At 41.5% G+C, this 15,925-nt stretch overlaps 1 protein-coding gene across 2 annotated transcripts in view; it reads left to right on the plus strand.

Annotated features, from left to right (window-relative positions):
- LRRC1 (leucine rich repeat containing 1) overlaps positions 1-14,897 on the plus strand; it is a 136,276-nt gene extending 121,379 nt beyond the window's left edge. For both annotated transcript variants that reach the window (XM_049653839.1, XM_049653840.1), the window contains 4 exons: positions 4,003-4,118; positions 11,684-11,856; positions 12,736-12,872; positions 14,490-14,897. In XM_049653839.1, coding sequence (XP_049509796.1) covers positions 4,003-4,118; positions 11,684-11,856; positions 12,736-12,872; positions 14,490-14,648 — 585 coding nt within the window. In that variant the 3' untranslated portion in view covers positions 14,649-14,897. The remainder of the gene's footprint in view (positions 1-4,002; positions 4,119-11,683; positions 11,857-12,735; positions 12,873-14,489) is intronic.
- The last annotated feature ends 1,028 nt before the right edge of the window (positions 14,898-15,925 follow it).

Consider the following 15,925-nt stretch of genomic DNA (forward strand, 5'->3'; position numbering starts at 1 on the left):
CTGCAGTTAAGAGACACGAAACAGCGAAACAGAGGTTCTCAGCTACATTCTGTAGTTCTCCAAGTCCAACCCCTTGTATTCTGGGAAGGTACTATTATGTGGTTTGAGGAAGTTTAAAAATACCAGCTTCCTACGTAACTGGTAATAAGTTATTTAAACAGTGACCCTGCTTCCCAGAATTCCTCAATGACACAGGCATTTCATCCCAGTGACCACTAAGGACCCTGCAAACTCTGCCTCCTGAGCCCAAGAGAGAAAGCAGAAATACATATGAACAATATGTATAACGCAATACTGAGCTCATGTTAGTGCTTCACTGGCATTACAGTCATGGTGTATTTATCACGGTGACATTCTGTTGCTGTGGTGCGTGGTTGGGGGAGAGAGTTTGAAGCTCAAGTGTGTTCTGGGGAGAGCTCACCGGCATCGGTACACTTCCAGCAACTTAGTACGTCGGTGTTGTCTGCACTCGCTATTTGGATCTGGGGCTTTCGCTTCTTGAAAAGACCGTAACGCTCATGTTTATTTGCCAGCCACATTTACTAGTCCAGGTTCTATGATAGGTGCTAAATTTTATTTGTGGTTTCATTCAGTTTAGCCCTGATTGTTACTTTTGGTTAAAGACCACAGAACACATGACGGAAGCTAGATTCCAGCCCAGGTCTGTGTGATCTCAAAGCATCCACTCCATGGCACCACTTCCCTCCCTAAGGTCTATAAAGAACTGTGCCTTTTGAGTTATGGTTTTTACTGCTTAACAATTTTTTCTAAAAGCCAAAGGTTCGTGGCATGCCTTCCTGGCTGATTTGGAAAGAGGTCTCTGTGTGACTGTTTGCCTGGGACAGCATGTGCCTCTGAGGGTGATGAAGGCATCCCCAGCACGCTCTGTAATAACACTTGCTCTTTGTTGGCATTGTTTTCAGAAAACCTTAGACAATAGAGATCAGGAGGTCACTCTGCCCGCCGTGACAACCCAGAGTGCCTAGAAGGCTCTTGAATACAATTGCTTTCCACCCCTTGAGGTCTCAAATGGGTATAAGATTAGAATGGGACAGGAAAAAGAAAAAATAAATAGACTATAAGCACAGGAGACAGCTCCCACACTCCAGTGGAAGTTGACACTATTTCCCCCCAAATACTTGAGTGTTTACTTGTCCAAAACTTTTATTGCTCTAACAACGATTAGAGCCCTCTCTGACCCATTGCAATTAGTTAATTAATTTTGGTAACAGACAATATATGTACATGGTACAGATTGAAAACGTTCACATGGTGTAGTATTAGGGCCCCCAAACAGATATCCTACAGGTGGCTGGAGCAGTGGACAGCTTCACGACAAAGCGTCCCAAATTAGGATGCAGTTTCAGCTCTGTACACTGCTCCAGTAGTTTTATTTTGCCACTGTGAGGGTTGTGTATGTGAATAACTGATATCATCTGCTTTGGCTCCCTGCAGTACGGACAAATCTTATGTCTTCAAAGCCAGGCCAGGATCGTAAGGTTGAGGGGTGTCCAGCCTCAGCCTCAGGCTGATCTGGAAGACCTTCCACATGGCACACAGGCCCACCCCAGTGCAGATACCCCTCCACATGGAGCAGGGCCACGGGGGGTTCCCTTCCACGAGGGGCTTGGGTATTCCTGCCCATGAGTAGATCTCTTTTGGGCTCATCTCAGTTTATCAGAGAGAATCTAATCATGTCAATCCTCAGAAGATTCACAGTTTTGAATCCTTGCATAGTATTCCTGGGCATCTGAGTAAAACTGATGATTGATTCCCTTCCTCAAGGGAGGGAAGAATGCCAAGCCCCTCAAAGATCCTGTTGCACCCCTCTTTTAGGACATGATATGGGGGCCCTATATTTATAGAAGCTAAGAGGACACTAGTGTTTTCTAGAGAAAACAAGAGTTGTTTGGCTTTCATTGCTACACATAGAAGCAGGCACTAACTTGAAGCAGCAGCCTTTCACTAGTTAGTAAACAAATAAACATTAACTGTATAAACATGTCTAAATGAGAAAAGTTGGTAGGTAGATGGGATGGGTACGGTACTTGCCAAGCACCCTGGTTTTATGTACATGCACAAATTATAAAGCTTGGTGAAACAATCTGTCAGAGGGCCTGTATAGACCATAATTAACGAAAGAAACACAGAGAGTGCTGTATTGGTATGGACCGGTGGGTTTTGGGAAGACATGATGATGTAGAGGATGTTTAGCTAATATTGGATGATTGATAAGATTTAGAAGGACAGAAAAAATAAGAACATTTCTATAGGAAACAGTGGGACCCAAATGATGGATTTTATTTTTATTTTGTTATTTTTAAAAATTATTTATTTTGAGAGACAGAGAGAAAGTGTGAGATAGTGCAAGCAGGGGAGGGACAGAGGAACACAGAGAGCAAGTAGGGGAGGGGCTGAGAGAGAGGGAGAGAGAGAATTCCAAGCAGAATGCACACTTGTCAGCACAGAGCCCTACACAGGGCTCAATCCCATGAACCGTGAGATTATGACCTGAGCCAAAATCAAGAGTCAGACGCTTAACTGACTGAGCCCTCCGGGTGCCCCTAAAATGATGTATTTTAGAGGACAGTGAAAGCACCAGTTTTGCTGGGATGGGAAATGTGAACACTGAGAAAGAATGGGGACAAACTAGAAGTCTTTCTACATATCTGGGTGTTTTCCATTTTAGACGGATTTTCATGTTTCCTTATGTTTATTTTTCTTTTACATCCGCTCTGGTTAAATACTGTGGTTAAATGTATTATCTCAAAGTCTTTATATGAACTCCTAAGGGAAGCCATGATAAGATTGTTCATGAAGATAATTATGTAGAAATTTCATAAATATGCCTTCTTCTCTTTAAGATACATCCATACACACAACACATGTTGTTGTTCAGCTATTACTGAAGATGCAAGTCTCTTGCCCCTCCTCAAGTGGGAGGCTGTGGAGTATTTTTCCATGTGTTTGAGAGACATCAATAGGTTCCTTCATGAGCCTTTTCTTGCAGCCGCCCTGGGTGAGGATAGCGAGTACAGGGAGAATGTAGTTCTGTATGGAGTCCTGAATGTTGTTGTGTCTGAGATCAAGTTGTGTTTCTACCCTCTTGGTCCAGCTTTCCTGACCATAGGAACCAGAGCCAATTTGTTCAAGAGGATGATTGAATTCTTTTGTGCTTCTTTTCTTTTTTGAAGACTAGATCCAAGCAAAGCTCAATTACCTTTGAATCGCTTACTTTAAAAATAAATGGTGATCAAATTTGGTGTGGATACAGATAGTGATACACTTCTACCCACATTAGTTTTACCAGATTAATGTATGTATTTACCAAATTCAATTTTTGCTAAAATAGTGTTGATTTTGCAGTTGTCAACGGAAAACGAATAATGAATTTACCAAACTAAGTTGTGAATAACCAAAAGCTATTAAAAGATGTATGGTGCAAATTAGTGTACTGTGTCATCTATCAGGTGTCTTTTTTTCCCCCCTCCCTCCCTTCCTCTCTTTCTCTCTCTCTCTCTTTCTCTCTCTCTGTTTCTTAAATGAACTGGAACACTGGGAATACTAAATTTAATATAATGGGCAGGTCTTCAGAGGGGTGTATATGGATCATCCTTGGCCTTATTTTTGAAACTTAGAATTTTCAGTCTCCCATATTACCGAACAATAATTGTCTGGACCTGTGTGGCTTAGTTAACATATTTAAAAGACGCGGTTGCATTAGATAGCAGTGGAAAATGACTTGCATTTCAGAGTGTAAGTTTTGAACCGTCCTGTTTCTTTTCGTGATTTAATTTAGACTCTGAGTTTCATGTATTGCAGAGATTTTTAGGACCTTATTGGACTACTTAGTACTTTGTATGATTTAAATTAATCATAGTTGGTCATCAGTGTCATTTTATGCATCCTTCTCATGCCATTTGATAAACAAGATACTCCACTCACACCACCATCTTCCAAAAAAACCTGGAAAAAAAGCCTGTATTTTCTTTCTCATTGTAGATTGGCGGGTGCTGCAGCCTCACCGTGTTCTGTGTGCGTGACAATAGACTGACTCGGATACCTGCAGAGGTGTCCCAGGCAACAGAGCTTCATGTCCTAGATGTGGCAGGGAACAGGTAAGCATGTCCTGTTTTGCTTTATTTGAGAAAAAGAACCAAATGTTCATGCACCCCAACCCTTGCCATCTTGCCTTTGCACCGTCTTCTAGAATATATACCGATGAGTCGAATGACCCAGGGCCCAGGAAGTTGTTAGTCTGAGAGCAGGGACAATGGATGGACAGATGAGGGACAGCCTAAGCGTGGGGCACGTTGAAGTTGAAGTGGACACTTTTGTGGAAATGCTTCTCAGAACAGCAGTATAGTGATGTAAGGGAAACAGCACTGTCTGAGACCTGGGATACTTCGGTTTTACTTCAGCTTTTATAGCTAGCTTTTGTATGTCATTGTGAGCCTCTGAGTTTCCTCATCTGAAGAATGAGCTTGAATGAGTTTGAACGAGATTTGAACCAGGGATCTTGATGTGCTCTGCTGGTGATTCTGAACCCCCTGAAATTGTAAATAAAATTGTATCCAGGGATGCTTTTCCGGCCAAAGGATAACACAGCTAATGTCAGAATCACCAAGTGATCCATCGTCTGTGATAAAGTGAAGAGCCACCTGACGAGTGTCCCCAAGGTCACAGCAGTGCATTTCTCAAGTTCTGGGGTCAGAGGTCATGGTGGACTGCTCACTGGTTTCTGGAATATGCCTTCTCTTCACCTTTGTAAAATACACATTTGTTTCAGTCATTCTGTACTAGTTTGATCACCTCGGATGGTACACGTGCTTTCTTTCCCCTGAGCCTAGACCAGCTACTCTTTCTAGCTGGGACCCCCTTCTCTGGCTCCCACTTGTATCCCTCATCACTCATGCTTTCATTTTCACCAGGGAGCCTTCTTCTCTTGGAGCCTGCTTTTTTTTTTTTTTTTTTTTTTTTTTCTTCAATTCTCCCTGACATAGCACTCAGCACCGTATGATAAATGTGTGTGTAACCATCTAAACCTAATAGTGCCTGAAGTTAAATGTGGCACCTGCGTCACTGTGCCATTTATCCCTGCACAGTGCCTGGTACTTAACAATAAAAGCCTGGTAAATTCTTGTCGCCCAAATGAAAATGTTAAAAATGTTAGTTTTGTAGAGTGAATAGTAGGCCACTGCGAAATGCCTCGTGTCACAGGCTTCATCACCAAAGGAATTTAAAAAATGCTTTTGAGTATTACATAGTTAGATGGGAGAAAAAGTGCTCAGCCAGGGGAAAATGATCACCAATTCTGAATGGTAGATAGCAGCAGTCTGAAGAGTGTTTGGAGGATGGTGTGCTAAGTGCTGATTAGCTAGTCACTGAGGTCAGGCACAAGCCACTATTTTTCATTCTGGCTAATCCATTGTAGATAATGGTGCTAATAAATTGCAGGACACAGTAGGCCTCAGGGAATGCTCACTGTTTTCAAGTTAAGGCTTTCAGGACATCTTGATAGATTCTTAAGACCACTGACCGGTTACTGGAGACTCGGGATTAATTTGAGTTGAATGTTGACTTTCTGCTGGACTGAGTCCCACGCACAGTGTAGAGCTTGGGAAGGGTGGTTCTTCCCCCACCTCCAGCAGCAGGAACTCGGTGACTCCAAACCTTCCCGGATTCTTGTCACGCTGGCGAGCATGAATTTACATCGCTAATTCTTGATGAATTTACATCGCTAATTCTTGAGCAGAATGATGGCTCTCATGTCTAAAAACTGCTCTTCACAGGAGTGAAGGCTCTATTCTCTAGTTCTCAGGAGGGAAAGTTAAATTTTTATTATGTTTGGGCTGGGGTGGAGAAAACCTCATTAAAAAGTGCACTTACATAGCTGTCGGCTGAGTCAGTGAAGTGTGTCTTTTAGCCCATGTATATATGGATTCATAACCAAATTTTAAACCTATTAAAATATTTAATTACTACTTATTTTAAGTATTAGTATAGAAACTAATAAAAAAAAAAGGCTACAATGTCAGCTTTTCAGCTTGCAGAAACGTTACACCATGGGAAATCATGCCACATAGGACAGAAGTTTTTGCCTCTTCTCTCAAGCATATAAAAAAGCAAATGGCACAGAGACTGCATGTTAGTTTCCACAAACTTTCTTTGACAAGTTTGATGGAATAACTATAAAATGCCACTGGGAAACTAAGTATCCAATCTTGTACAGTAACAGAGAAGATGTCTTTTATCATCAGCTACCCATGGACACAGAATACACATTTCCTTAATTCTTACTCTTTGCCACAGGACTGTCCACCAACTACCCAATATCTCTGGTATTTTGAGGATCTCTGAGGAAGAATAGTAAAATACTAGAAACAGTGGAGGTCAGTGGGGGAATAGTTTGTACCTTTGAATTTTATAATCCAAAAAATTAAATTTAAAAATACTAAAACAGGGGTACCTGGGTGGCTCAGTCAGTTAAGCGTCCGACTTTGGCTCAAGTCGTAATCTCACGGTTTGTGGGTTCAAGCCCCATGTCGGGCTCTGTGCTGACAGCTCAGAGCCTGGAACCTGCTTTGGGTTCTGTCTCCCAATCTCTTTCTCTCTCTGCCCCTGCCCTGCTCATGTTCTGTCTCTCTCTCTCAAAATAAACATTAAAAAATTCAAAAATACTAAAACATTACCTCACAGTTGTTAGAATGGCTGTTATCAATAAGACAAGAGGTAACAAGTGTTGGTAAGGACTTGGAGACAGGGGAACCCTCTTGCTCCATTGATGGGAATGCAGATTGGTGCAGCCACTAGGGAAGGCAGTGTGGAGGTTCCTCAAAACATAGAGGAACTACCCTATGATCTGGCCATCCCATTCTGATGTATGTCCAAGGGAAATGAAAACGGGATATCGAAGACATATCTGCACCCCCATGTTCATTGCAGCATGAGTCACAGTAGCCAAGATATGGAACCAACCTAAACACTGTCAGCAGATGAATGGATAAAGAAGTGAGAAGGAAGGAAATCATGCTATTTATGACATGGATGGACTTTGAGGGCGTTATGCTAAGTGAAATAAGTCAGACAGAAAAAGACAAATCCTATATGATCTCACATGTGAAATCTAAAAACAGCTGAACTCATAGAAATAGAGAGTAGCATGGAGGTCATCAGAGGCTAGGGGTAGGGGAGGAAGGGAGGTGTTGATAAGTGAGTACAAATTCCCAGTTATAAGATGAATAATTTCTGGGGACCTGATGTCTATCATGGGGACTGCATTTAATAATACTGTATTATATCCTTGAAAGTTGCTAAGAGAGCAGATCTTAAATGTTCTCACTACACGCACACATACACACACACATGCACACGCATACAAGGTGGTAGTTATGCAACTGGATGGAGGTGTTAATTAACCCTACTGTGGTAAGTCCCTGGGGAATATATGAGTGTATCAAATCATCCCAGGTACACCTTAAAGTTGCACAGTGTTCATGGCAATTATAGCTAAGTAAAGCTGGGAAGAAATATTAAAAGACAAAACACAACCCGGCAGTGTGGTTATACCGTGGAGTACTAAGCACTTAAAAGGATGAGATGATCTCTCTGTGTAGTGACACAGGAGGCCCATGGTACTGAGTAAAAAGAGCAACTGTTGGGCATACGTAGTACTCTCATTTTTGTTTTTAAAACAACATATCTGTGCAGTACACCCAAACATCAATACCAGTTCCCCTAGAGAAGGGGTGGAGCCCTGAGGTCACAGGGGGCTTGCCCTTTAGATATTTCAGTTACATTTTCCTACCGATTATGTTCTGTGTATTTTTAAACATTTTTGGAAACTCTGCTTAAAACTAAAAATTCCAGCAGGAGGTAAAAGATGAAACATTCCATTGTAAGACGTATGCAACGATAGGTTAAGTCAATATTAAATTAACCAGTCTAACCATGTTTAGTTGTCAAACTTGACGGTGCAGTCGCTACAGTAGTGCAGAGATAGGGAAGGTCACTTCAGGTTGATTGGTCGTGGATTTAACTGGAAATGAGAGGCTTGGCTCATGGTGTGGTTATTCGTTTGCTTTAGTCCTTGTACCATGGATGTAAATAGTAACCACAGGCTTTTTATTTTGGGGGGATGGGGTCCTAAATAAAACACAGAGATGTGGACAAATAGGACAGTGGTTTCTTGTGTTGATTCTGCAGAGTACAGAAGGTACCAGAATAAACCAAAAATGTATTATTAACTCCTCTGGAAAGCAAGAATACACACACACACACACACACACACACACACACACACACACACACAGATGGGGCAGGGTGTGAGGATCTCTGAAAAAGAGCTTTTTTCTTTTTCTTTTTAAAAAAGTTTTTTTTTAACGTTTATTTATTTTTGAGAGACAGAGACAGCGCACCATCAGGGGAGGGGCAGAGAGAGAGGGAGACACAGAATCCAAAGCAGGCTCCAGGCTCTGAGCTGCCAGCACAGACCCTGACATGGGGCTCGAACTCATGAGCTGTGAGATTATGACCTGAGCCCAAGTTGCCTCTTAATGGACTGAGCCACCCAGGTGCCCCCTTTTTTTCCTTTTTGTCTTTGAAACTCTGAAACACCCTCCCTGGGACGCTTGCCAACAAGCTCATGTGTGGTGTGTGCTCGGCTGGCAACAGCCATGTTCAAGCTGGCACTCTGATATTTCACAGGGAAACTGGTGTTCTAGACAAGTCACTAATCTTACATGGCTTGGTTGAATGTCATTATAAGATCTGTTATTGTAGAGTCTAGTCATTTATTTCAGCTTTTACCATGATTTGTCATCCTTACAAGCTGTTATTTATTATTGATGCTCTGTTTAGCCTTTTATTTATACCTTTGGTTTAGTACTTAGCTGCAAAGCCAGTTATTCTTCTAAGAAGGTACAATGACCAGGGGCTCCAGGGGCTCCAGGATCCAGCTTCGGCTCAGGTCATGATCTCACAGTTTGTAAGTTCAAGCCCTGCATTGGGCTCGCTGCTGTCAGCACAGAGCCTGCTTCAGATCCTCTGTCCCCCCCCTCTTTCTGCCCCTCCCCCACTTATACTCTATTTCTCAAAACAAACAAACAAACAAACATTGATAAAAAGGTATGATGACCATGTTTGAGTATCTGTGTTTTGTGCCAGTTTTAAAATCTTAATTTTTTTTCCTTTATGCCCTCATGATTAAGAAATTTAGAGGCACTAACTGTAGACCCTAAAACTTGAAACATTTCTAAAGAAGTAGGAACAGACATTCAAAAGAATTATCCTTTTGTTAGTAGTAAAATGAAAGACTTTGAGGTACTTGAAGCTTTCACAGTATGTTAGGGTAGTCTTAAAATCCCTGTCACCAGGCCAGGCAAATACATGTCTCCTGTCTTTAACTTCCTTGCATTTGAGTGTATGTGTGACAACCTTTGGGCAGAGGCAAGAATAATTTGTTGCATAAGCAGAAGAGATTTCACTTTCTATCTCCTTCATAGACCCAGCACCTCAAGACAGTAAGTAGAGCTGTAAAGCCTCTGCTTCCTTGGATCCCCTTGGGCGTCCTTCATGGTATAAGCCCATCACTCCCCTTGGTGGATTCTGGGATTTAAAAGTTCGTATTTCTTTCTCAGTCAGTTTGGCCCTTATTAGTGAAATTTTGTAGTGTACAATACATAGAGACTTTTTTTAATGTCTGTTTTTGAGAGGGGGAGAGAGCAAGTGAGCAAGAGAGGGGCAGAGAGAGAGGGAGACAGAGAATCTGAAGCAGGCTGCATGCTGTCAGAGCACAGCCTGGTGTGGAGCTCAAACCCACAAGCTGTGAAACCATGACCTGAGCCGAAGTTGGACACTCAACCAACTGAGCCCCCCAGGCGCCCCATTCATGGGTACTTTAACGTAAGCAGATCTCATGGATGCATTGACGCTGAGGTACAATTCCACTGACTCAGTACTGCACCCAGTACATACGTGTGGGATGGACCAGCCTTTGCTGGACTAATTGTTAGGAAAAGAAACTATATTGTCGCCTGCATGACCGGTATATTGTAAATATCATGTGAAACACATACATTTTTCTTGTGAAAAGTTTGTCAATAATACATCCGTTGTTAACACTCTCGATGCATTCTTTGATCATTTTCACTTCATTTGTTAAAGTAACTTAACCAGTCTGTGCTTACATTTTATTTAGATAGTTTTATAATATCGGAGTGCAACTTCTCTTCATATCTCTACATAGAGTTCGCATTAATTTTCCATAAGCCTGTCAATTCAGAATGGCATCTATGTCTGAAAATGCAGCATTAATCTGTTGGCAAGATGTGTAGGTAGATCCCCCCACATGTGTTAACTGGAGATAGGTGTGCAATTTCATAAAAGAAAGAACCCCAGCAATATGTGCTGTCATAGAATTTCTGATGGTATTACTGAGCCAGGGATTTCTTTTAAGAAAATGTTCCTCATCTTGGAGTCCTCAGAATGCAGTCACCTCATTATTGTCCAGCTTATGAAGACCCTGCCAAGATTGTAATTTAATACATAGAGACATCCTCAGAGTAAAAATACCTTATCAAATACAACCTTAGCTTCTTTGCACCAGAAGTTTCTGGTACCTAACAGAGGTTTGGTTATTTTCATCATGCACCAGTAGGCGTGTGTAAAGCATTGGTTTTCACTAAAGCAGCCTTTTCACCCCTCGCACTGTTAGCATCTTGGGCCTGATAATTCTCTGTTGTCAGGGCTGTCCTGTGCATTATGAGATGTATAGCAATATCCTCAGCCTCTACCCTCTAGATGCCAGCAGCACCTCCCAAAAATGTCTGCAGACACTGCTAGCTATCCCTAGGGGCAGAAGCGCCCCTGGTTAAGAACCACTGCACTAAAGTAATCTTTGGCAAGTACCAAGTACGTATGATTCCTGGTGCGGATCTTTGCTAAATAGAGTTAATTGAGTATAGACACTGTGTCAGACATTTGTGTGAACATAAATATAAAATTAATCTTCAGGTGTCACATTACAATTTTTAAAGTGTTTTAATATATACGATCTCATTTGAAACTGAAACAGTGTGAAGTGGACATTAATTATCACATAGGAGTCTGGGAAGTGGGAGCTTCTAGAACCTGGAAGATACATGTTTGAAATTGATACCTAAAAATAAGCTCCCTAGAGAAATGCAATCCAAGAGAAAAACTTTTTAATCTTTATTTGAATTGCCACTTAAACTCTTCAACGTCCCAGGCATCTCCTTCCTGTCGTCTTGATTTGCCAGGTGCTACTGGAAACAGGTAATCGTCGGTGAGGCTGTTGCCATTGACTCAGTAAAAACTGCTGCTTCTGGGTGCTTCCACAATTACTCTGGCTTTTTTTCTCTTTAAATCGAAACCTCCTAGTGCAAGACTTGACTCATGTGTTCCGTAATTTCCTCATGTTTTGCCCCATGGCCAGAGGAGCTAATAAGAAAGATGACGGCAGAAGAGGGAAGCCCAGTGACTGAACTGAGGAGTCTGCTCACAAAGAATACGTCAAGGATCTTATTATAAACATTAACATCTTGTTCCATGTTGAACCCGATCCCAGGAGGTTCTTTGTAATGTTTTTATTCAGTCTGTATTGACAGGAATTGATGTCATTATAAAATCTGAGACCCTGATGTCTCCTTTTGTTTTAAATTAGGCTATTACATCTGCCTTTATCCCTGACCGCCTTGAAGCTGAAGGCTCTGTGGTTGTCGGACAACCAGTCCCAGCCTCTGCTCACGTTCCAGACGGACACAGATCACGCCACAGGAGAGAAGATTTTGACCTGTGTCTTGCTTCCTCAGCTGCCTTCTGAACCTACTTGCCAAGGTGAATTTAAGGACAATACTCACATGGCCACATGCTCCTACTAACAGGAACAGGAGCTAATGTCTATCCATACGACCTCTTACTCCCACATGCATCTGTAACTTGTCTAATATACTCCTCGGACCAGCCTGGGTGAGGTCACTGGGGGTCTCCTCTGGGAAGGCTCCTCTGCACCTTTGCAGAAAACGTACCCCTCACACCTGCTTATCATATCTGAAATTCCTTAAACAGCCTTTTGGGTTTGAACTGTGGCTAAAGCTGAAAATACAGATACTTTTTAAAAAGTTAACAGAGTCCCTTAAAATCCAAACTGATGGTTTAGAGGATTAGTACTGAACACCACTGTGGAACAGCGTTGCAGCCATTCTGTTGTTTTGAGCCATTGTTCCTTTGTGTTGTAAATTACGTGTGGTTTTAAAAAATATTCATAGTAACATCAAATTGCTATAAAAATCCTTTTCTGAGAGCTGGTTTTTATAAAAGAGACCTAGAGTGCTCTGGGAGAACAGGAGTCCCCTAAGTGGAAAGGCCCCAAAGCATCTTGCCAATCCCAGCCCTTTTAGAAGAGCTTTTAAGACCCCAGGGGAAAAACAAGGCAGAAAGTGTTACTGAGGAAAGTACTGGTGTCCCAAAGTCAGTGTATAGAAAAGAATTGTGAGAAAGGATTCTACAAATTATGATGACATTCTCTAATGAAATATTAAGCCTTAATTTAACAGATCTTTTATATGATCTCAGATTGAATCATGCATCATTGAAAAGAAAGGGCAACCCTGTCCCAGACTTTTTTCTTTTCGTTTAAAATTTTTTTAAATACTGCATAGTAGTTACCAGTCACATGAACCGACTTCCCAGCTAATGTCGTCTTTGTCGTGACAGAGAACCTGCCTCGCTGTGGGGCTCTGGAAAGCTTGGTGAATGATGTCTCCGATGAGGCCTGGAATGAGCGTGCCGTGAACAGAGTCAGTGCAATCCGATTTTTGGAAGACGAGAAAGACGAAGAAGACAATGAAACGGTATGGAGGTGGAAATTGATGGCCTACCTGGAAAATAAGGATTTCTTTTAATTACCAATTGACTGTTCTCTGCTTTGCCTTCAGCATGTAAAAAAAAAAAAAAAAAAAAAAAAAAAAATTTAGAAGGCAAAACTAGATACTTCTAGGTACTGATTCACCAAATGTATATAAAGCAAACGGAACTCTGTTTTTTGTTTGTTTGTTTGAATAGTGTATACTCTTTTTCTTTATTTTTGATAGCTTCCCTTCTTGCCTGCAGTAAATTGATGGGGAATTTTTTCTGTGTCTGTTGTTCTCGGTGAAGGAAGTCTCCTCCCCACGCCCGTTTATAGGTGTAGCACATTGACTCCCTTCACATCTCGCAGTGTGACTTAGCTTGCCTTCTGTGGAGCCATGCTTCTGTGTCTTCTTCACGTAACCATTCTTCCCTTCACCTTTAGGCAGAGTGCTTGTGATATTAGTTGGGTTAATTTACTAGTTTTCATCCAAAAATCAAGAAGAGATCTGAAAGTACTACTTAGCCTTACTCCATTCACACTTGAAAATGTCTCTCAGGCAGCTGACATCTCCAGGAGTCAGTGACAACTCTCGAAATCTTACTACAAGTTGACTTTGGCTTAAACTCCTTGCACTAATTGAGATTTTCATAAGCAGAGCTGAGAGGGAGTACCTGCAGCCCCCAAAGCAATGTGTGGTTTTTAAATTACTGTCTGTAGTCTTTGTTATTCCAGCTGTCACCAAATGGGACTTCATCCATTTACAGTAGTGGATTGCAAAGTAGGAATTAGTCATGAAAAAATAACTTGAGCAGAAATGACTCCTCATAGCTGATTCCTCCTGCCTTGTTGAAGGGGGATGATTTCACCCGCTCCTTCATGGCCGCCAACAGTGCCCTGGCAGTTTTGTGTTAATGTACTTTAGGCTCCTCCTGAAACTCCTTGGACAGTCCATTTAAAAGATACAGATACTGTTTTATGAGCCAGAGGGCATGTAACATGTCAAATAATACATTTTTTTAAAGATTGCCCCTGCCATATCACTTCACTTCCAGCACCATAGCCTTTATTAGAAGACTGTGAACTCCAGTAGGTGATGTAAATAACACACACAGCAGCGGAATAAGAAAAGAAGCCCTTCTGTCTGTCTGTCTGTCTGTCTGTCTCTCTCTCTCTCTCTCTTTCCTTTTCCTTCTACTTCTATGCCTCCAGGGTTGAAGGAAGTCAGAACCACTTGGGGTAATAGGACATTTCAGGGATTTTAAGTTTTTGACCCCTTTATCTTCTTCTTTCTCCGCACCCCACACTAACATCTTAATCTTTTTTTTCTTGCTGTTCATCGAACTTTATTTTCATATTACACTAATTTCACATTTTACGAAGTACCCTTTTATTGTGAAAGTAATCCTTCAGTCTTGACTACACCAGTCCCGTGCCACGTTCATGTTCCCTTAAGTGCTTACTGGTAAGCAGCCGATAAACACTCGTGGGGCAGGAGGAGGTGCTCCCGCCCACTCTAACTCATAGCTCCTCAGAGGTAAGGAGGCCACTGCCTCCCAGCCGCCTGCTGGAAAGAGTAAAGGCATAAAAGCAAAACATTCACTCCCCTGTTTGTTTGCAGAGAACACTTCTGAGGCGAGCCACTCCACACCCTGGGGAGCTAAAGAATATGAAAAAGACAGTGGAGAATTTACGGAACGACCGGAATGCTGCTAAAGGACTGGATTCAAACAAGAACGAGGTCAATCACACCATTGACCGAGTGACCACTTCTGTATAGAACTTCACCTGCAGGTTTTACCTCCCGTGTCTCCCCCTGCTGTTGAGATGTTCCCGTGCCCTCTGGAGGAGCCTCACGCAGTCCTTGGTCTTCCCTGGAAGGCGGGGAGGCACGCGCCACCCCCAGGCCGCCTGCCGGGGTTGCTGCTCTGTCCACGGATGTGCCTTACTGCGGTCCAGGCGCGCTTCCTTTCCTCCAGCTTCCAGTCGTTTGTCATGATAAGTAGAATACACTACTGTAAACATCTGACCTTTGGTGTTGTCTTATGTTGGGGTCAGGGAGCACAGGAAGGGGAATTGTTTTTGTCCTCCTCCCTCCTGTAAAGCGCCCGGGACATTTTTCTCTTGGACCTACTGATGAGAGAGTTTTATGTACGGGGAATAATTGATACTTTTTTAAAACCTTTTTTGGCAGCTCAGATGGTGTAAATTTTAAAAATTTTTGTATAGGTATTTCATAACAAAAAAAAAATGTGTATTTCTTTTTCGTTATTTTATCATGGAAACGGTACATATTTTAGTATTTGTGCAGGAAGAAAAGCACAAGAGTCCTAAAGTGTTTTCTCTTTTACCATCCACTTGTGCCTTACTGTATCCTGTGTCATGTCAAACGAGTTGCACACAGTGACGTCCTCAAGCAGTCAGATGAGACTAAGAATGTGGTACTTTTGAAGCAGTGTTGGATTTTAATCAGTAATCTACCTGGTGGATTTGTTTTTAGCCAAAAAGAAGAGTTACCACCAATTTGTAAATTTTATCAGTTGAATTTTTTTTTTAGAAAGATGAACCAAAGGATTAGACTGCTAATATTTCGTTTCTTAACACTTTTTATGAATGAGTCTCTTATAATGAGTACAGTGTCTGATTGTACCTACTTGGAAGGTATATGCCATTTGTAAAATAAAATCAGAAAAGCACAAAAGGAGAAAACTGGTTCAGGAATCCAGTGAGTAAATGAATTATGTACTGCAAAAGAAAGTATGATTTTTATTGAAGAAAGCTTTAAAAGTTTTATATTGAGATATAAAACCACAATAAAGCGAAATAACCTACAACCATATTAGACATATTGCTATCTTTGTAAGTGCAATTTAATTTGTAAATAGAGTTTGAGTCAAAATATAACAAAATATTGCTTCAAGTTTTAATTTTAAGTCTGCTAATTTAAGAGGTATGGGGGTATGTTTTGGTGCATTTCTGTTGATTTTTTTTTTTTTTTGTATAATGTGATAAAAGAGAAATGAAAATGCCAGTTACTATGAGGAAAATCACGATATT

Source organism: Panthera uncia (genome assembly GCF_023721935.1).
Source record: "Panthera uncia isolate 11264 chromosome B2 unlocalized genomic scaffold, Puncia_PCG_1.0 HiC_scaffold_24, whole genome shotgun sequence".
Lineage (NCBI taxonomy): Eukaryota > Metazoa > Chordata > Mammalia > Carnivora > Felidae > Panthera > Panthera uncia.